This window comes from Aspergillus karnatakaensis, assembly GCF_047715665.1.
Source record: "Aspergillus karnatakaensis strain CBS 102800 unplaced genomic scaffold BJY04scaffold_61, whole genome shotgun sequence".
Taxonomy (NCBI): Eukaryota; Fungi; Ascomycota; class Eurotiomycetes; order Eurotiales; family Aspergillaceae; genus Aspergillus; species Aspergillus karnatakaensis.
The window spans coordinates 184300-203986 of record NW_027395773.1 but is presented as its reverse complement, the minus strand read 5'-3'; the positions used below and the strand labels follow the sequence as shown (position 1 = coordinate 203986).

The 19687-nt window shown below is 50.5% G+C and overlaps 9 protein-coding genes across 9 annotated transcripts; 4 read left to right on the top strand and 5 right to left on the bottom strand.

The window, feature by feature from the left end:
• Positions 1-519: 519 nt before the first annotated feature.
• BJY04DRAFT_222633 (uncharacterized protein) lies at positions 520-1651 on the bottom strand (the record flags this gene model as incomplete). The annotated part of the gene is made up of 2 exons (XM_073717449.1): positions 520-1509; positions 1583-1651. 2 exons carry the CDS (start codon positions 1649-1651, stop codon positions 520-522), a joined length of 1059 nt encoding a protein of 352 aa, XP_073566772.1.
• Positions 1652-2306: 655 nt separating this feature from the next.
• BJY04DRAFT_231248 (fungal specific transcription factor domain-containing protein) lies at positions 2307-4210 on the bottom strand (the record flags this gene model as incomplete). Its single annotated transcript, XM_073719474.1, has 7 exons — positions 2307-2448; positions 2530-2749; positions 2808-2985; positions 3035-3210; positions 3264-3540; positions 3587-4119; positions 4168-4210. 7 exons carry the CDS (start codon positions 4208-4210, stop codon positions 2307-2309), a joined length of 1569 nt encoding a protein of 522 aa, XP_073566771.1.
• Positions 4211-4980: 770 nt separating this feature from the next.
• On the top strand, positions 4981-6654 carry BJY04DRAFT_231246 (major facilitator superfamily domain-containing protein; the record flags this gene model as incomplete). Its single annotated transcript, XM_073719473.1, has 5 exons — positions 4981-5145; positions 5201-5623; positions 5671-5832; positions 5881-6337; positions 6392-6654. Exons 1-5 carry the CDS (start codon positions 4993-4995, stop codon positions 6652-6654), a joined length of 1458 nt encoding a protein of 485 aa, XP_073566770.1. The 5' UTR covers positions 4981-4992.
• A 161-nt stretch (positions 6655-6815) lies between these two features.
• On the bottom strand, positions 6816-8030 carry BJY04DRAFT_210307 (uncharacterized protein; the record flags this gene model as incomplete). Its single annotated transcript, XM_073714234.1, has 1 exon — positions 6816-8030. One exon carries the CDS (start codon positions 8028-8030, stop codon positions 6816-6818), a length of 1215 nt encoding a protein of 404 aa, XP_073566769.1.
• Positions 8031-8622: 592 nt separating this feature from the next.
• BJY04DRAFT_222629 (uncharacterized protein) lies at positions 8623-14073 on the bottom strand (the record flags this gene model as incomplete). The annotated part of the gene is made up of 4 exons (XM_073717448.1): positions 8623-9465; positions 10947-12315; positions 12363-13512; positions 13575-14073. 4 exons carry the CDS (start codon positions 14071-14073, stop codon positions 8623-8625), a joined length of 3861 nt encoding a protein of 1286 aa, XP_073566768.1.
• Positions 14074-14998: 925 nt separating this feature from the next.
• BJY04DRAFT_199255 (uncharacterized protein) lies at positions 14999-16593 on the top strand (the record flags this gene model as incomplete). Its single annotated transcript, XM_073712744.1, has 1 exon — positions 14999-16593. A coding segment is annotated over exon 1 (823 nt), but the record flags the coding sequence as incomplete, so codon positions are not given.
• BJY04DRAFT_222627 (uncharacterized protein) lies at positions 16429-16976 on the top strand (the record flags this gene model as incomplete). The annotated part of the gene is made up of 3 exons (XM_073717447.1): positions 16429-16630; positions 16692-16820; positions 16882-16976. 3 exons carry the CDS (start codon positions 16429-16431, stop codon positions 16974-16976), a joined length of 426 nt encoding a protein of 141 aa, XP_073566766.1.
• A 346-nt stretch (positions 16977-17322) lies between these two features.
• On the top strand, positions 17323-18331 carry BJY04DRAFT_199254 (cell wall mannoprotein 1 family protein). The gene is made up of 2 exons (XM_073712743.1): positions 17323-18176; positions 18239-18331. Exons 1-2 carry the CDS (start codon positions 17772-17774, stop codon positions 18305-18307), a joined length of 474 nt encoding a protein of 157 aa, XP_073566765.1. The 5' UTR covers positions 17323-17771; the 3' UTR covers positions 18308-18331.
• Positions 18332-18515: 184 nt separating this feature from the next.
• On the bottom strand, positions 18516-19622 carry BJY04DRAFT_199251 (type 1 glutamine amidotransferase domain-containing protein). The gene is made up of 3 exons (XM_073712742.1): positions 19488-19622; positions 19148-19385; positions 18516-19026 (listed from the first exon to the last, which is right to left on the bottom strand). Exons 1-3 carry the CDS (start codon positions 19563-19565, stop codon positions 18635-18637), a joined length of 708 nt encoding a protein of 235 aa, XP_073566764.1. The 5' UTR covers positions 19566-19622; the 3' UTR covers positions 18516-18634.
• Between the last annotated feature and the right edge of the window lie 65 nt (positions 19623-19687).

The following is a 19687-nucleotide window of genomic DNA, read 5'->3' as shown; positions in this document are numbered from 1 at the left end:
TCCTACTTGCACTCTATATCCTGTTCAGGAAGGAACCCTAGGGCAGGAACGCGAGCTGGAACTTTCTGTTCCTTCAGATCATCATCCTGTCTCTAACTGGCCTCTTGACCTCAATCACCAGATGTCGCGGTCTTGGCGTGGTTACTCACTGTGGGTGGGTTGGCTGTAGGTTATGGTGCTCTCACTGTGGTGCACTTGGCCGTGTTTTGTGTCGCGTTTGGAATTGAAGGTACCGTGGCCAGGCAGGCTGTTCGGTTGTAGAGTACACTAAACGATTGTTATATTTCTGTCCCACCAAGCCCTTATTGTTGTTGTCTGAGCTGGTGACTACATGGTGTTACCCTACTTTATGATCGCTGAACGCGACCCCATTGGAACTGTCAACAGAATGCCAAATGCAGGAGGTTCACATTTCCAGAGCATATAGTGTGGGACCAGAGCTATTGTATGTGACATGTAATGCGCTCCTAGTGCTGACATTGTCAAGTCCCACTACATGCGGTCAAAGCCGGTCCCTCCTCATTGCTCTGCTTCTGAAGAATTCGGATCGTCAGCTTGGTACTCAAGATCATCGTTCAACCGAAAAAATCTCCTCCCGGACTCACTAGACAGCCTGTATCTGTCGCCAATCGTTCCATTTTCCATAACAATCCCAAGCGGCCGGCCGCCATTCTCCCATCGCATCAACATCTCATCAATATAGCCCTGGTCCAGATCCATCCGATCCTCCACCGTCACATTCTGGTGCATATCCAGGTATTTAATCACGATCTGATCTGTTCTAAAGGTCTCTTCGTCCACAAGAATAATCCACGAGATTGAAACGGTCCGTAGTATCGACCGCACAACTGTATCGCCGGGCTCAAGCAGTACATCAGGATCCTCTCGCCAATGGGGATATTCGGCCTTCATCTTTTCAATCTCCTCTTCCACGTCCGCAAGGTCTTCATCTAGCATCTCCTGATCAGGGGACCGCGGGAGAAAGTCTGGATACTTAATTACCCCGGGGTTCTTTGCATCACTATAGTCGTAGTACGGCCTATCCTGCTGACACCCAGCGGCCTCCGGCAGAACATCAAAAACCCGCCACCAGTCAGAGCCAAAGTCGAAGACCTCGGCATCATTCAACGCGTAAACGTCCGCGACAGCATCAATCTGGTCAGAGACCTGTATGTAGTCTGTGAACATTTTGTCGCCTTTTTCGCCGTGGTTGTAATACGTCCGAAGCACAACGGGGTGGCCGCGAGACCTGTCGCACCAGATCTGCCATGCCCTCTTTCTGAGCTCCTGCGATCGCCAGGGGCGGAGGATCGTCTCGATTTCATGGTCCGTTGGGATGCGCTTCGGTGCCCATTGCGGGTCTGTATCGTTGGCGTCTGGCTTGTACCATGCCTGGCCAAACTCTGTCGGGTCCCATTCTTTCGGAATTCTGTCTAAGTGGATATATTCACGGACCAGACGCACTCGTTGCTGATCAATTGGCTCGGAGGATGAGTGATCCCAGTACCGCTGTGTGGAGGTTAGCATTTGCTTGGTACGAATCTCGGCAGCGCATGTGCAATAGGGGTCAGGGTAGGCGTACCATCAAGTACTGTTCGACCGGAAGACGGCCCCAGCGAGGTGTGTAATCCGGTGGGACCTCATAAGACATGCTTCCTTCTGATCTCAAGGACGAGAAAGATGGTGGTGGAAGGGAGAGAATCAAAGGGAGGTGGGGGATAGGGGGGTATCTTATACATAACCAAGGTTCAAGATAATTCCAGCCAGCCCGCCCCACAATGGTAACTAGGTACCAATGGATTACTTGGGTAGCTGCCTGCTATTTTCGCATGCAAATCATGAGGAACTTCCATTCTATGCGCAAATAATCTGCGTGAAGAATTCCTGGCTTGAAAGTCAACTGGACCTTCTACAGGCCAATCTAGCGCATCTGCTTGGGCTCGTTGACAACATACACACATCACCTCGTTTAGCAACAACTCGGGTTCATATAAACTTCTTCCCCTTGGCCCAGCCTCCACAGATGCATTTAACTCATACCTATTCAACCACGCTTCCAAGGCCGAAGAAACCTATTGTGGTAGTGAAATAGATGGCTCTCCGAGCCACATATCATGATAATTCAGCAATAGTTGTGTTGCCTATACATTCGATAACGTCGAGGATTACACCCCTTGTTGAGACTGCATCCTAGTTGATATATAGTAAGCCTTCTTTTAAGATGCCCAGTCCGTCAACGGATATGTAACACGCCCGGAAGCTGACCTGCTGCAGCAGAATGGAAAGCTCGCCTCTAGAGGTAGAACTCAATCCTGAATCCAAAAATCCTCCGCCTGCAAGCCATTGGCCATCTGCATGATATCGGTCGACGACAGTGTGAAATCACTATAATGCTCCAACGGACCCCACGACGCAAATGCATCGAGCGGAGGCTCTGTAGCTGATATCCTACTGGATCCTGTAGTCGCCTCCTGAACCACGCAAGCTTCTGTAGGTTCTCCAGTTGGAGTATTGTCGCGTTGAGAAGACTTGCCTCTAATATATGCCTCTGTTACACGGTGTAGTCTCTCAAACTCCTGTCTGCGAAGCGGCGCAGCGGGACTTCCTTTGGAAATCATGATGCCTAGTATCTCGTATACGCCGTGCAGCCAGGAATCATCTGATATAAAGCCAGGGAGGAGCTTATCGATGATGCATAGCATTACTGCGGAGGAGAAAGCGGCCTCCAGTTGAAATGAGAGAAAATGATCTGATGATAGTGTGAGTTCTCTTTGTGTAGGTTAATGGCTTCCCAATGTGTGGCTTACCAAGCATATTGCTCTCCGCTAGCGCTTTCAGTGTTCGTAGAATATTCAATGCGGACCATGTGGATGATTGTAGCAGGGTCATGACTGGGGCTTCTGGAAGATGTAGCCTGGTGCCTCTGTTGGCTGAATATTTGTGCAGCATACACATAACAAGTGGGCGAGTCACCAACACCACGCACTACGTTGTCAGATATGAAATAATGCAGAATGCTGGTGGATTGACTCACATGGTGATATGACAAGATAAGATTCGTTGCTACTTTCGATGTTCGGATGTCGGTCCCTTTGAATCTTGTATCAAGGTAGGCCAGCAGGTCTTCATCGATTCGGGCGATGCTGTGCAGGGCCGACTGCGTGTCCGCGAGCAAGGTGCCCCTGGAACTCCTGTCCGCTCCGTAAACACCTGAAGGCGCTGTCAGCGGATGCAGGCTGCTCAATTGGGTGATAAATACAAACCAGTAAGTATCATTGCAGTCAAGCGTGCCAACTTGACTTGTAGAGTTAAAACCTCAGACTTTTCCAGACTGGGTTCCATTCCGCTCGGAAGCTCCACAGTAATATCTTCATCCCTGATAGAGCTCGGAGCACCGATCAGAGTGCCAAATTCGCGATCGATCATGTATGCAGTCCAGAATATGCTAGTGCAACGTCTTGAGTGTGATGAGGCCACCTCTGCCGAAGGCATGTACCTGTGCCAGCCTTCGATCACACAGACCCGTAATGCTTGCCCGATCTACTCAGCATTAGAATATGGTAGATGATGTGGAAAGTTAACTCACCATCTGAAAAGCCATCAGTCTCGAGTCTATGGCCTGGAGATATAATGCGGCGAGACAGAGCGCTTCGACAGCCGGTAATGGGTTTTCATCGAGAGGAACAATACAAGGCAAAAGGGACAGCGCACGAGATGCGTACTTGAGACCGATTCCGGAACCTGCAGCTCCGGTGGAGGTAAACGCCTCGCCGAAGGCAAGAACAAACAGGAACTGGGCGTACCAGAACCGAGACCTCCTGGCTTCTGTGACAGGGTCCCTGTAGAATCGATCGATCTGACGGGAGAAGCACTCATGGTCAATAATGTCGTATAGTGATCCGAGATGATACTTGACGGTTGAGTGAAGGAGGGCTGCGTATTCTGCAGACGGCAGGTTGCTAACTTCCGGTTGTTCATGCAAGCCAATTGGATTCCACTGTAGGGAGACTGACTCCAGGGCGCGAGGCTTCACGACAGGTACTTGATCTGAGCTTTTGCCATGGATGACAGCCAGTACGCGTTGGCAGAAGGCCCATGAGGACGTAGGACCCATGTACCCTTGAGAATCAGTCGAAATGTTTCGCTTCCGAAATGACTATAGCTTACAATATTTTCCCTGTCTATCAGTTGCAAACGAGCCGTTGCTCATAATGAGTGGATTGTGGCTGAAATCGGCTGGGGATGTGGTAGCCCGAGGAGGATCGTTGTTGCCATTATTGATCCCTGCTGAGAGGTCTACTAGGTGCAAATAAGCCGGTGAATAACAAGTGATACCAAGGGTATCATCTTACCTTTGCCTATTCCGGTCAGACTACCATTATGTAACTGGGGCGTTTCGGCTGTTGACTGTGGGGTGGCCAGTGCAGGCATGTCCGCCACCTCTAAGCGGCGCTCCAGTGACTCCAGATAACTGCCCCAGTTAGCGGATAGAGCGAGATCAATTGCATGACTAACCTTTGTGAAACCGTTACCATACCGCTGCCTGACTTGAAAACACATGATAGTCGCTGTTTTGAACATCGGGTGCAAGGGTGGGAGCCGGAACACCGGACTTTCATGTCTCGGCATCGGATACATCTGCAAGATTCAGTCGATGATTGATGAGAGTATGCTAACAGCACTCACGCCCGAAGGCATCGCTTCGATCTCTCTGCTTGCGACATGGCCAGGCAGCTGGTTGATTGAGATATCATGGGATGGAGGCAGTGCGAACAGGTCCAGTCCAGCGGGGGAAGGAAGGATCCACCGAGGTCGGATGAGCCGACGAAAACTCGGTTGGTTCCGACCTTTTTGCGTGATTGATCCTCCAGATGATGATCCTCTTATCTCTCCAACCGCCAACTATTGCGAATCACGGTAGCCTTTGCATACAAAGGATGGCCATTCCACGGACTCCTGGCCAGTCTTTCACTGCGAAGTGAAGACGTTGCAATGGAGCCATTATCGAAGGAAATCTCCTCCGATCAAGACATTGCCGTCCAATTCGACGCAAAATCGCCGGCATGCAAGATTGTGCGCTTCAGGACGGATTTAGTCATCCTGCCTTTGGTGACGATAACAATGACTCTAGCAATGCTTGACAAGGTATTTACGAAGACCGCTCGGGACCCTTGCCAAACGTTGACCTCGTCTACTCCAGAACGGACTGGCTTATGCAGCAGTATACGGTATGAGGACGGATGCCGACCTGCACGATCAAGAGTACAGCTGGCTCGGTAGCATTTTTTACGTTGGATACCTCGTTATGGAAATTCCCAACATGTGGCTCATATCTCGTTTTCCACTCGGAAAATACATGGGAGTGTGTGTCTTCGCCTGGGGCGGGTGTGTGGCCTGTATGGCGGCTTGCCACAACTTTGGAGGTCTTGCTGTCATTCGCTTCCTCCTCGGTGCCTTCGAAGCCAGCATTCTCCCCTGTCTGCTCCTTGCCAACTCGCGATGGTACCGGCGTGAAGAGCAGCCGTTGCGCACTGCCCTTTGGGGTAATACCTTTGCAGGTGTGTTTGGCGGTATTCTGAGCTACGCGATTGGCCGGATTGATGGGCAATTGTCTACATGGCGAGTATGTTCAACACTAACCCAGAGTCTTAACGTGTGCTAATCGTGTAGTATATCTTTATCATCTACGGCAGTGTCACAGCTCTCTTCGGGATCATTGTCTTTGTCGCCCTCCCCAACTCACCCTCCGAAGCATGGTTTTTGAGCCCCGAACTGCGAAAGGTGGCAGACCTTCGACTAGCTTCGAATCAAACTCCCACGGAGCAGAACACGGTATGCGGGCAAGACATCTCTATACGGTGACTCGGCTGATTGATCCAGAAAATGAAATGGAAACAAATCCTAGAGGCTATACTTGATATCAGATTCTGGTGCCTTGCAGTCTTCCTGGTCGCACAGTCAATCACAAACGCCGGCGTGACCAACTTCAACCCCTTGATCATTGCGCAATTTGGATATTCGACCTCAAAAACAGTCTTGATGGCTACTCCTCAAGCGGCAGTCGCCATGGTCGCCCAGGCCTCCATGACTGCCATCACTCTTTTCGTGCCTAACCTTCGCTGCTTCTTTTGGGTGCTAGCTAGCGCCGTAGCTATGGCTGGCGCAATCATGATCAAGACAATCAATCCAGTCACCCACCCGGAAGCATCCCTCGCTGGTGTTTATCTCATGGGATTCTACAATGCCCCTTGGGTTATGGTTCTGAGTCTGCAGTCGTCCAACGTGGCGGGCATGACAAAGAAGAGTTTTGTCTCCGTTTCTGTTGGCGTTTTATACGGTACGTCTGTCTATATCTGCTGGAACGTAGTAGCTAATCCTTCTTACCGTAAAGCCCTCGGAAACATCATCGGTCCTCAGTTTTTCCTCGACAGTCAGTCCCCGACATACTCACTCGGTATCGGTGCGATGTTGTGTGCCTTTACCGTCATGATGGCGACCGGAATTGTCTATTACTTGCTTTGTGTCTTTGAAAACAGGAGGAGAGACAGGCTACACGGGCTTGTTTCGGAGATTACCGCAGTCCAGGCCAGTGAGGTTGCTGCTCGAAACGACCTAACTGACCAGGAGAACCCTCATTTTCGCTACATGTATTAGCAGGCGGGACTCCTTTTCTCCGGGTCGCTGTTGGATTGACTGTTCCATAAATCTGTTCATATGTACCCTTTGACCATGTCTATTGGGCGACACGCAGTGCCTATGTTTCGAGCAAAACTGGAAAATACCAACTTCAGTTTCTTCCTGAGTATACACCACTTCTATTTCCGAGTCAAGTCACCCAAAAGAAAGCCTTTCTCCCCCAATATATCCCCGTCCTCTTTTATAATCGTACTATATCCCGTGTAGTATGCATTCCCTGCAACTTGCACTTTCACCGGACCACACAGACCACCCCCATCCTCACCTGTCCCCCCAACTTCCAGCACCGTCGCAACCATACCTTCTAACCCAAACATATGCGTCGTCAAGGAATGATAGGTCCACGACTCGCCAACAGCCAAATTCCCACGGGCAACATCGAGCGCCACACGTGCAGCCGCCGCACTGCCCGTAGGCGACCGATCAATATGACCACCCCCAAAGAAGTAGATACCCAGCTCTGCACCCTTCGTTCCCTCTGCCGCAGTACCTTGGGATTTATCGGTCACCATAACCCCAAACACCGACCCATAGCCACCTCCTCCTGGAACTCGCAAATATTCGCGATATCTAGAGTCCGCATTGATCAAACCCTTCAGTTGCGCCGTAGCATGCTGCAACCCCGACAAATCAACACCCCCCTCCTCCCCCACCCTCAAAGACCAGACCCCCATCAACTCCCCCACCTGCACCTGCAATATAAACGTCCCACAATACGCCAACGAAACAGTAACCCCCCTCCTCCCCCCAAGTCCATCCCATCTCCGTCCCTCGGGAATGTCCACCTCAATCCCAGTCGCAACCGCATAAGCCGGAAGCGCCATGAACCGTATCAGCCTGCTCGGATCCGACCTCCTTCCCCCCTCAACCGTCGGCACCCTCACATCCACAAGCCCCCCCGGCGTATGCAAAACCAGATCCACACTCCTCCTCTCAGGGTCATACCGCACCTCCTTCCTCTGCGGAAAGATGTTCAAGTCCCATGTATCGATTAACACGCGCGCAACGGCAAGCGTCGCGTGTCCGCACATGGTGCTGTATCCGTGTCCGTGGATGTATAGCACGCCCATATGCGCTTCCCCGGTTTCGGTATGCTCTGTCTGAGGGCAGAAGATCGCGCCGAATGCGTCGGCATGGCTGCGCGGTTCGTGTAGGATTTGCTTCCGGATGGTGTCGTGGGTTTGCTCGGCTTGGGATTTTTGGTCGAGCAGTGTCCCGTGAAGGGGAGGGTAGCCGGATGTTAAGACCCGGGTTGGCATGCCGTATGTGTGCATGTCGATTATTGAGAGCTGGGAGGTGTTGGGTGGGAGTTGGAGAACGGGTTTTGGGTCCATGTTGGTGGAGTTGAAGTTGTAAGTACTCTTTTGGGATCTGAGTTGCGGGAGAGAGTCTGGATAATCGCAACTTTCAATACCAGTTTAAGGCTTATAATTAAGACGTAGCTCAGAGAATATTGAGCCTAGAATAGCCAGTTAAAGGAGAGGAGTTCGGGTGGGGAATGGCTTCCTCAGTCAATGTCGGCTCATCCGAGCCACGTCTCCATTCCAGGTAGATGGGGCATGCGCCCGATTGGAGTTGTCGAAGAGGAGATAGGCAGTAGACTCTGTCTGTTTCAGGTTCAATGTCAATGTCTCTCAGGTGGAGAGGGATTTTAACAAGCCGAATATCTAGAAATAGTCTTAAGACCAATCATTCGCTGGTCATGGGCGATCCGCGGCCGATTCCAAACAAGCAGACGTGTATAGGATTGCAACTAGGAAAGTATTTGTTATCAGAAGTTGAACGAATCAAATTCTCAGCTACCTCCAGGACCTAGAGAAACATGGCGCGATATGTATTTAGGGAAGAGTGGTATCGATTATCACTTCGCATATAACGCTGATCACTATTCACGATGAACGACAGCATCAAGACTGATATGAAACATCATCCAAACACAGCCCCGATAACCCCATCAATCAAACCCTCGTCATCATCTTCATCTTCAGCAGCCTTCTTCCTCCGCCTAGCCTCAATCAGCGCCAGACAACTAACAACCACAACCTCGACATCCACCGCCGCAGGCAACCCATAGATCTCGATCCGTGGTTCACGATCAAACACTGATTCCCCTCCGCTAGTTCTATATGACGCCAGAGAACTCCCATCTTTATCTTCAAGGTTGAACGTTGCCCCCTCGTCCTTTGCCTTCTTTTTTCTCTCGGCTTTGAGCTTCCGCCAGCATAGTTCCCCAGCGCCGGGAATGGTGAATTTCCAGCTCGAACTGCTCATGCCACTGCGAATCGTGAAGGACACGCCGCGGATGTTGACATTCGTCTTGGAAGATCCGGAATGGAAGTGGATGGTCGCGAGAGGAGTATCTTTCTCTGTGTCTCCATATCCATTGCTGCTTTGCTGGAGGCTGAGATGGAAATCCGGATAAGCAGCAACAAGCGTATCTTCTATTGGGTTGTGGAGAAACACCCATGCCGGATGAGGGATGCGGTCTCCGTACAGTGCAGCTCGGTTAACGGTGATTAGGGCGCCGGCATAGCGGGGAGTTATAGACAAGGATTCGGTAGGGCGGGTATATGGTGGTGGGGACGTCGCTGCTTTTGAGGCAATCATGGCTGTTCTTCTTAACGTCGTGAGTTGTCGCTGTCGACGATGTGAGGATAGAGGTGCGACTAGGTATAAGTAGTATTTGTCGCGGATGTGAAGCTCAGCCACACCCTGGCTGATAATTTGGCTCGGATTCCCGATGCGGAAACCATTTCGTAAACGAGTTAGCTATAGTGGGTCGTTCGTCCATGGTCGTGATGGAAGATCTATAGTGGATCTGACAGTCGTTGGCCTAGGAATACTTTGCCACAATTCAAGAAACGAATCTGTGACTCTGAGGGGTCTTCGCATGCAGTCTATTACGCCTTTCATATTGAGACGTCCGCGGCGCCCGAGAGCAGAAGAAAACCTATAGTGGTGTGACTCCTCTAGATCATTTCCTAAATTGTATACAAATAGCGTTTTATTCTGAAACCCATCAAACTTATACAAAGCTGGACAATTGTTCTTGAAAGCGGTCTATGTACTATCGCCATGCTGCAGCTATCAGTCAGATTTGTTTTTCTAGATCTAGATTACATACTATAGGGGATCAAGCATCATTCAAGGATATCAGATTTGTACTGAACGACCTGGCAAAGACCAATCACCAGAATCATGATTTGCTTGATGCTACCCCTGGTCTCCATGTGCGGCCCAATCTATGTTCTTTCCTATATTCACCAGCGCGTCGATTATCTTCGAAGCTATATTACGGTAAGCAGCCTAATTATAGGATACCATACTTGAAATTAAACGAACTCATCTCGACTGAAACTGCGGGTCCTGTCCTACATACAGGCTTATCCTATGTACCGTAGCTTTCCTTCTCCATACGCCATAAGCACTGGACTGTCCTGTGTCGGAACAAGGGAAGATGATGCCCTGTTGGAATATAAGTAGACGTATGTCTTGTCAAAGTAAAATGGTTCTTTAACTCCCCAAAGCTTATCTCATCCATCGAGTAAATATTCCCCGTCCTCCACTCGCTTCGCAACATTGAAATAACAACTTGTTGGGTCATATCAGACCAGGTTGGAAGTCCGGGCAACTCTAGCCGCTCCAAGTAGGATCTTTGGGGGACTCTCTTGATTACTCTCTGGATAACAAAATACAAAAGGAAATCATCAATTTGGAGAGGTATCTCGATTTCCGCCGTGAGAGACTGTAAATTATCGTAGGCCATGGTTGCAATGGTGATACATCTATTTCCTGATAAAGTCATCCTGTAATGATCGCCATATTGAATCTGGTTTTGCCTTCCTCTTGCCTACCATGTACAATCCATGGCCTTAGGTAGGGCTAGAATATCATTGCGATGCCGGCCAGATACCTCGTTTAACCCCCACCGTGGTTCAAACATTATGGTATCTAGAGCCGGTCAGGTGCAAAAGACTTTTATATATTCAATATCGACAGTGGGGCTCTACAGTCAAGATATCAACCGGCAAAAGAAAGCAAAGTCCTGGCGGTCCGACCAGATCATGAACCCGACAATGGCAATCGATATGCCGACTTTCGTGCTGGGAATCAACCGTCCGCACCGATATTTTATTGCCCAGGCTCGGAAAGAGGATCGAGCTCGCACGGTCGATATCCATAATCTTGCGTCCCATATCGGGTACAAGAGTTTCAAGATATCTCTTGACAGCTTGGCTATCTTCACTTACTGTCGCCTCTGCCATGGCACGGGGGTCGCAGTCAGGCAGTGAAAAGACGTATTTGTAGAAATTGAGAAGCTGCCACCTCTCCCAACTATTGGACAGATGGAAACCATATTCGCTGTCGCATTCGACATCGAGGTGTGTCTCAAAGTACCAGTGGCACTCTCGGTCTTCTCTCACCCTGAAACAGTTGCAGTATTGTCCAGATAAGGCGTGTTCGACACCGATCATCAGCCGGAAAACCGTATATTCCCCCTTGCGCGGTTTGTTGAGGGTGATGCCCTGGTTAGTTAGGGCTGAGATGTCAATCCCGTGGTTCGACATCAGGGTTTCCAACGTAGAGGTTTCGTACGCGTGGACGATCTCGTGAAACGTCGCTTCCGAGTCACCTAGCTCCAAGTACTTCAAACAGAGTTCCTCTCGCTGTGTGAAGGTTTTACAGTAACAAAATCCGAAATTTATCCACGCTGAAGTATCAGGCTCGGGAAGTCGCCCAGGGCCAGGCTGGATGAGAACAAACAGCCTGAAGACTTCGGATTCTGCAAGACTGAAGGGCCTTCGTTCTTCCAATGGTTCTGTCAGGTCAAAGCGATCCACAACTTTGGTAATAGCCGCCAGCCACATCACGTATGAGCCCTCGCTCGGGCCTTTGATCGGGAATGATCCATCCTGACGGCGAGACAGGTACCACTGAACAGAGGAATGGGTGGGTACATTGTGGGCTGCAGAAACCGCGAGCTGGAGCTGGCTGAAGAATAATAGTAGCTCTTCGAGAGCCCCTTGCTCAATTTGGGTCCGAAGGATCCTCTTGGCGGTATGTGACTGGGATAGAAAAAAGTCGTAGAGGGAGATGAGATAGATAACCTCCATCACATCGAAACAATTGTTGAATCCAAACGTACGGCAGAGGTCATCATCAGCAAATAGCTTCAGAACACGCTTCTGGAGAGCTTCCGGCTCTTCCCCTCGCATAAGTGGTTTTATTAACCTGATCATCAAAGCCAGATAGTCGGTTGCATCCGGGCGGTTCTTGACGCGACATGTAAACAGGTGCCTCCTCCAATCCATTCTTTGGCACTTCCGGGAGCAATACCACGTCCAGCACGCCCCGCAACGGTTTGCTGCTGGGGCTCGGCATCGTCTACAACTTGCGGGATTTGAGGTGTCCTTGACGGGCATCTCGTGCAGTTTCTCAAAACCGCAACGCCTCCTATCATGGTTGATCTTGAGCAACTGCGCTTCCTCAATAGGTAGGAGTAAGTCGACGTGCGACATGCTGGGCGCCAAAAGTGTAGCATATCCTGGCTGCGAAGCTGAGGGTACAAAAGTGACTTGCCGATCCGATGCAGAAACTGCAAGTGGCCGTATCATGTTCCTGACTGTTGTTAGACCTCCTCTGGTTCTGCAACAAATGCGACTTACGTTGACTCCGGAGGCCTTTGAGTAAATGAAGGAATTTCCCGTTGTACCATAGCTTGGGTCGAAAGAGCAGCTGAGGATTGTCGAAGCAGGTCCCGCGATGGGAGGGGGTAAGCGCCGCGAACAGCCGCCTGGATCTGGTTGATAAGGGCTGCTTGAAAGTTTTGCACGCCAACGTCCCACGAAGTAGTCGTTCTATGGATTGCGCCCAGAGGCACAGCAGGTAGACTCCATTGTGGAAACACTGTCTCATGGCTGCCTCTTGCGGAGAATTGTCCGTGGCTAGCTCGTAATAAATCACAGAAGAAGCAGCATTTTTTGCTACAGCCGATATATGGAAATGTGTCACCGGACGGCCTATTGTCGCTATTATCCGCTTCAAGATAATACATTAGCTGAACCTCGGCGTGGATGGTGGGCCTGAGGCGCAGTAGCCGGTGATAGTCTCTTATTGTATCGTTATCAAGCAAATTCTCTCTCCAGGCCCGGGTGGCAGAGGTCACACCGAAATATTCCAGTATTTCGGTCGGTGTCTTTGTATTAGAGATATTTTGCTTCTCGCTCTTGATAAAATCTGTTCTTTGAATGAATCGAATGTTGGAGAAGCTCTTGACTCTCGATGCAAGTTCCACCAATGTCACTGCTGCATGGAAGGTGCGACTCATAAATAACAGTGCGGCCCAAGCCTTGGAGAATGAGTTCTCGTGCCCTTGTAATATCTGCCTTAAGTTGCCTTTGAACGCTGGACGTAGCCGTTGGTGCTTGATGATTCTATGAAATTTCATCAGAAAGCCTTTCATCCGGGTGGCGCTCCTGATGTTGTTGTCGGACGAACCGAATAGATGCTGGACATCTTCGAGCGCATCTCGGATTTCAGCCTGGCCCTCGTCATCAGACAAGCAGTCAGGCCCTGTTTCCGATTGATTAAGCAACTTATCACCATTCGAGCTCAATGGTATATCAAGGCCTTCCCAGTGGATCGTAGCTAGTGGGCGAGTGCTTCGGCTGCGAAGCTCTATACTATTTGTAGTTCGCGACGGCGAGTTCTGGATCAAAGCGCGTCGAACGATGTCTGAGTAGAACTCCAGACGAGGCGCATTGTGATCGAATATCAACTCGAAGACGAGATCAACGTCACCATCTTCTATCGTACCTAGACCAGATATTTCATTAACCAGGGTCGCCTAACGTGCACGTTTCGAAAACAACACCTACCACGACCCGATATATCCTGCAATCGGCTCCTCAGTCGCCCAAGAAAGGCTTCGTCGACCTCATCTAAACCTTCATTCTTTGCACAAATAAACGTCACACAATCTTCATCCTCTACCATCACGATGCCGGTAACATGCTTAGCATCCAAATTGCTCGCGACCGTTTTCTTGTCCTTTTTCGGTCTACCCTTCTTTGAATAAGGTTGTTGCGTCTTGAATCTAGCTAGAGCTTCTGCGAGACGATCTAGCGCTTTCCGTTTGAGGTCATTGAGAGCCTCCTCTTGGGATGGAGCAGTTGGCTCGTCCTCAAACTCCTCTTCATTGAATGGCTGAGCTCCATTGCCGTCCTCAGGGTCGCTATCCTGGACATTCTGCCCCGGGGGGGTTTCGTTCTCACTCTCTGCTGCGTCGCCTGTCTGGGTCTGCACTGGTTCCGGCGGTCTCTTGAAGAGCAATGAGACAAGTGCTATGAGATATCGTATATCTTCGTGTACAGCCATTTTGCTCCCCATTACTCCGTTTTTGGTGGGGCGATGGCAGATGTAGCTCCGCGGTGTGGGAGAGGGGCGCGCTTAACCGCCGATATCGAGCTCAGGCTGAGCCTAGATGCGTTGCGACCCAACGACAGGGATTGAGGACCGAGGCGGCCAGTAATAATGCGAGTAGCTAGTTTCAAGGCCTTGACACTGTCGACCTTCATGATCAGAGCGTTCCTAGACAGGTTGAGTCATTTGGGATGACATATATTCGTTAACCACTTACGCTTATGTATACGGTTCCTCTTAACCTCAGCACCCCCAGATTTACTCCTTAGCCTATACTTACACGCCTCTTCCGCCTGGTGAGAGCTCCCTCTTTATATGCATATTTTATATTCTGTAGATACCCCATGTAGAGCGTACGCATCAAACACGCGGTAATAGTACCAGAACAATATCCACATAATTAAAGCTCCGAGCCCCAAGTCTTTCCTTTCTAACGTATAACAGTTGAGATTATATGCAGTTACATATCATGCTTATCACCTAGTCCATGTGTCATATACAGAAGTAGACGGGAACCCCTGTTTTTCGCTTCCAGGATCGTTTATACTTGTATAATAGCAGGAGCGGGTCCATATACGCATTACTAGGTATGTTTATATATCCTTCATCTCACAATCACCATGACCGAGCGCTAGACTCCAGAGCATTTCGGAGCAACTATCCAATGCTTTACTTGAGGCTGACTCGATGGATCCACCCACCCGACCCGTGGGTGGGTCCAGATGCCAAATTTGCTTGTCTGTCGACCTCAGCCTCTCACGTCGGCCAAATTACCAAGCAGAAAATAGCATGAATATCGCAACCTTTGTCGACTATTCCCATTCTAGAGTTTATAATCTAGCTTGATATAAATAACTATCACAATGCACACCCGTCCACCACCAAGACCACCCCGCCAAGGCCTCCTGCATGAATACACCACCCGGCTAACAGCCTTCGAATACACTACTTCAACCCAAATAAAACCACACACCCTTCTATTCATCGGCGGCCTGGCAGACGGCCTTGGCACAGTGTCCTACCTAGCCGACATCGTCTCCGCCTTAGCAAACACAGAATGGTCCGTCTTCAGCCCCGTCCTCTCGTCCTCCTACTCCGGCTGGGGCATGAGCGGGCTAGGTCGAGACATCGACGAGATCGCCCTATGTGTGTCGTATATTCAACAGTATAAACAGCAATCCGACGCCTCGTCGAAAGAGCGAAAGATTGTCATCATGGGCCACTCAACGGGAAGCCAAGACGTGATGCAGTATATCTGCGCCCCTAACCCCCGGGCACCGAATCCAGTGTTCGATCGTGAAAGACCGCCTGTATTCCGACCGCAGGTTGACGGTGCAATCATGCAAGCGCCTGTTTCAGATAGGCAGGCGATCCGATGGGCTCTTAAACTGGGCTCAAAGGAGCATACACCAAAGCAACTTCAGCAGATCTATGATAATGCGGTCGTCAAGGCTAAACGGCATACCTTTGAAGACCACGGTGAGCTTGATACGGTTGTTCCGCTTTCCGCGACTACGAGTCTGGGGTATCCTGCTTCGACGGCTGTTAGTAGTCGGCGGTTTTTGAGCCTTGCGAGTCCGGATGGGCCAAGGTGTCCGTCGGAAGATGATCTGTTTAGTTCGGATTTGAGTGAGGGGCGATTGAGGAGGACGATTGGGATGGTTTGTTCTCGGGGGGTGTTGAGAGGGAAGTTGCTGGTGTTGTATTCCGGGAAGGATCCGTGTGTGCCGCCGGAGGTTGATAAGGGGGGGTTGTTGAGGAGGTGGAGAGAGGTGGTGGATGTGGAAGGAAAGTACTGGCATGAGGAGAGTGGGATTATCCCTGGTGCGACGCATACACTTGAAGGTGAGAAACAGATTGAGCCGAGGGGGATCTTGGTAGATAAGGTTGTGAGATTTTTGCTGGATATAGGAAAGGGGAATGTTGTGAAGTGAGGGTACGAGCATGGAATATATATTTCTGGAGCTAGAGCCGGCAAGAACATCGGACAACACAATCATCCGAATCTCGACCACCATGCTTTCTCAACAGAAAGTATTCTCGATCACCGGATACAACACAGATGGGATAATAGTCAAGTAACATTACTCACCTCATCATTGACTCTATTCCAAAATGTCTACATGGTATACGAGTTCAATATGAAACCGTCAGAAATATCCCCCGCCCCGAAACGTGACTTGAACCTCTAGCAATCTCTACTCCTCCGATATTGTCTTTCAATTGAATATGCTTCGCCTTGCTTCTCGGCGCTTCTTTTCGTACCCCAAGACAGGTCCTCGTACCGCTCGGTCCTTTCATCGGGCGACAATGGATTTCATCAACTATGACGCGATAGGGAAGTTGGTCACCGAAGTATTATCGGGCTTCATTGGTAACCCAGGAGAATCCTATGTGATTGTTCCCACCAAAGTTGGATTCGCCTTTCGTGCTGCCAGCCCTGTTGCATTTTCTGCTGCGCAAGATACATGCAAACTTACATTTTTCCATGATTCAAACCATTTCGGCTTTGGTGAGAGAGTACACAAGAGTCAGTCTACGATGTTCGCTTCTAACCTGTTACCAAATCCTAGAGCCAGAAAGCTATCCTCGCCTCCATGTCCCAAATGAACTACCTCGCCAAACCGAGTCAAACACCAGCCCGGCGACTTTGTTCTTGACTGGCGTGACGCATGAATTCGTCCTAGATGGAACCCCTGATGGTATTATCTAGTCCCCGAGTGTTGCTCGTCTTCAGAGACTAATTTGTCTATGTGTCTATAGCCAAGTTCGCTGAAGACTCAAGTGCTTCGGCGAAGAGGCTGGCACCTGTTCTCGAGATGCTGAAACATGGAAATGCTGCACAAGGAGCACAATAACTAAAGACGGTTTTATGCTCGGATGCAGTTTTCCTCTTCCGAGACTGAATCACCTGACCGTCATTACCGCATTTGGCATGCAGTGCGAAAATCATCACAAAGAGAGCCAAGCACGCACGACAGACTCGATCTCGAGGATTTCCAGGAATGCCATCAGTCTGCTCGCTATCGACCAGATTCACGGTCGGAGCGTCCTCCGCCTCGTGTACTGGCCTGCCCTGTGGTGTGGACTCCTCCGTCTAGTCAGATGACAAGGTACCTGTGAAGACAGCCCTGCATAAGCCCCGCTGCCGAATATAAATTACAACTGATGTGATGGGTCACTGCTCCAAACTCAATTGGCCCTGGTCCTTGTCTCTTCTCCTCACCTCATGTGCTAGTGACACCGAGGCAGTACCTAGGCACCGGGTCACCAATAGGAGAGCTATCGCAATGCTACACTCATCTAGAGCAAGGGATTCCTGCAAGAAGAATTGATTACTACCTCGGAGACAAGCAAGGCATGTGTTGATCTTGAGATTAACCGGCCAATAAGAGGCAGTCTACCCCAGAAATGTCTCTCCATCGTTCCTCAAATGCGGGGGCAATCTATTTCCTCTTTAGCGTGGTGGCTATCCGGGGTAACAATCAGTCTTCAATCGTCACGCAAGGGACTGCTGATCAGGGATAAATTGTCCATCGTTTCCACTTTCGCCTGCAAGAAGTACTGATCCTCACACCTGCGGCGAACCTGCTGATCTTCTACCTAACCCCATACCAGCTGTCTCCCACTCAGCCCTACCACTCCATCCAACCATGCGCTTCCACGCCCCCCTCCTCCTGGCCCTGACAGCCATCGCCCAAGCCACCCCAATCGCCAATGACCTCCTCAAACGCGACGGCGCCGCCGTCATCGACGCCGTCACCACCATCTCCGAATCCCTCATCACCCTCAACAACACCGTAACCTCCTACCGCGGCGGCATCCTCGGCACAATCACAGCCCTGAAGATCGAATTCCAATCCATCGCCCTCTCCAACGACCTGCGCGCCGCAATCCGCACAACAACCGACAGCGCAGACTTCACCGAGGACGAATCGCTGCATGTCTCCGCGGCGTTCATCGACCTGCAGCCGAATATCTTTACCACGCTCGACAACATCGTGTTCAAGAAGCCGCAGTTTGATAATGGGTTGCTGGGCATTGGGTCGTTGGCGTTTCTGGTCAGGAGTAACTTGGAGAGTCAGAAGGATCTTGCGGCACGCTTGGGGGAGGCCGTTACGGAGAAGCTGACGGATACGTTTGCGGTTATTGCGCCGTTGTTGAATGCGCAGATTGCGGCGAAGTTTGATGAGGCGCTGGCGGCTTATGCTTGATATCCCGAGGGGACGTCGAGGTAAAGCGGTAGCTGGAGGAGAGGATATTGTGGTGGACAGGACAAGGGAGTCGTCGAAGATATATAATTATATAGGCCGCCTCATCTCATCCACTCCTTAATCAGGCCTACTAATTATAATGATGAGCACTACTCTTCTACTCGGTACCTCGCTCGAGCCCCGTCAAAGGCCATAATCATATCCATGTTTCAGTCTCCCTAGAGCTACCTTACACCTCCCCACCACATCATCAAGATATACAATCTACCTACCAGACGCTATACATCATCCTCATGCCCATCTCAAATACCCAAAGCCTTCGCCAGCGCCTCCCCCACACCCCCCGCACTAGCCGGATTCTGCCCCGTCACAATAACCCCGCCGTACTCCTTCACCTTGCTCGTAACCACCTTCTCCCCCCACGCCTGGTCCGCCTTGACATACTTCCCCCCAGAGCGCTTCCGCAGCTCATCCTCCAGCATAAACGGCATGACACTGGACAGCTGCACCTGATCTTCCTCTTCGTTCGAGAAGCCCGTTACCTCCGCACCCTCGATCAGCGATGCGCCCGAGGGCGTGGTGACGTTCACGAAGACACAAGGCCCGTGGCACACAGCGGAAATGGGCTTCTTCTTCTCGGCGAAAGCGTGGATGAGCGCGATGGAGGTTTTGTCTGTTGTTAGGTCGAACATTGCTATTTCAACCCAAATTGTCATTTCGTTAGCATCGTGTCACACATGGATACAACTTTCTCTACCCGACCACCATAAAAGCCACAGAGGGAGCGAAGAAATGAATTGGAGGAGAGAACATACGCCCGTGCCCGCCCACATAGAAAATCGCATCGAATTCGTCAACGCGATCCACAAACTCCTCGAGCTTATGCGTATTCTTCCACAGCGCCTCCTGCTCGTTCAGGAACTTGCTTGAGATCGGGTCGTTTTTGAACATTTCCACGCTGGAGGGGTCGAGAGGCGCTGCGCCGCCCTTTGGTGAGGCGATGGTGAGGTCGGCTTTGTCGTGCAGGACGGACCAGGGGTGGGCGAATTCGGGCTTGAGATTAAGAGAATGTTGTTAGTGGATTATTGGGATTGGGGATTGGGGATTGAGTCAATTGAAGTCAATTGAAGGCGGGGAAGGGGAGGGGAGGCGCACAAGGTACCAGCCGGTGGGGTGGTTGTTGGCTTGGATTTTGTCAAAGGAGGAGAGGACGACGAGGATCTTCGGGGCCATGGTTGCGTGTTTGTTTTGTGGATTGGAGATGGAATTGTGAGAGGAGAGATATTGAATGTTGAAACTTGACGAGGAGCAGGGGAGGGGGGGAGGGTTGATATAAGTAGTGGTAATGGTTACGA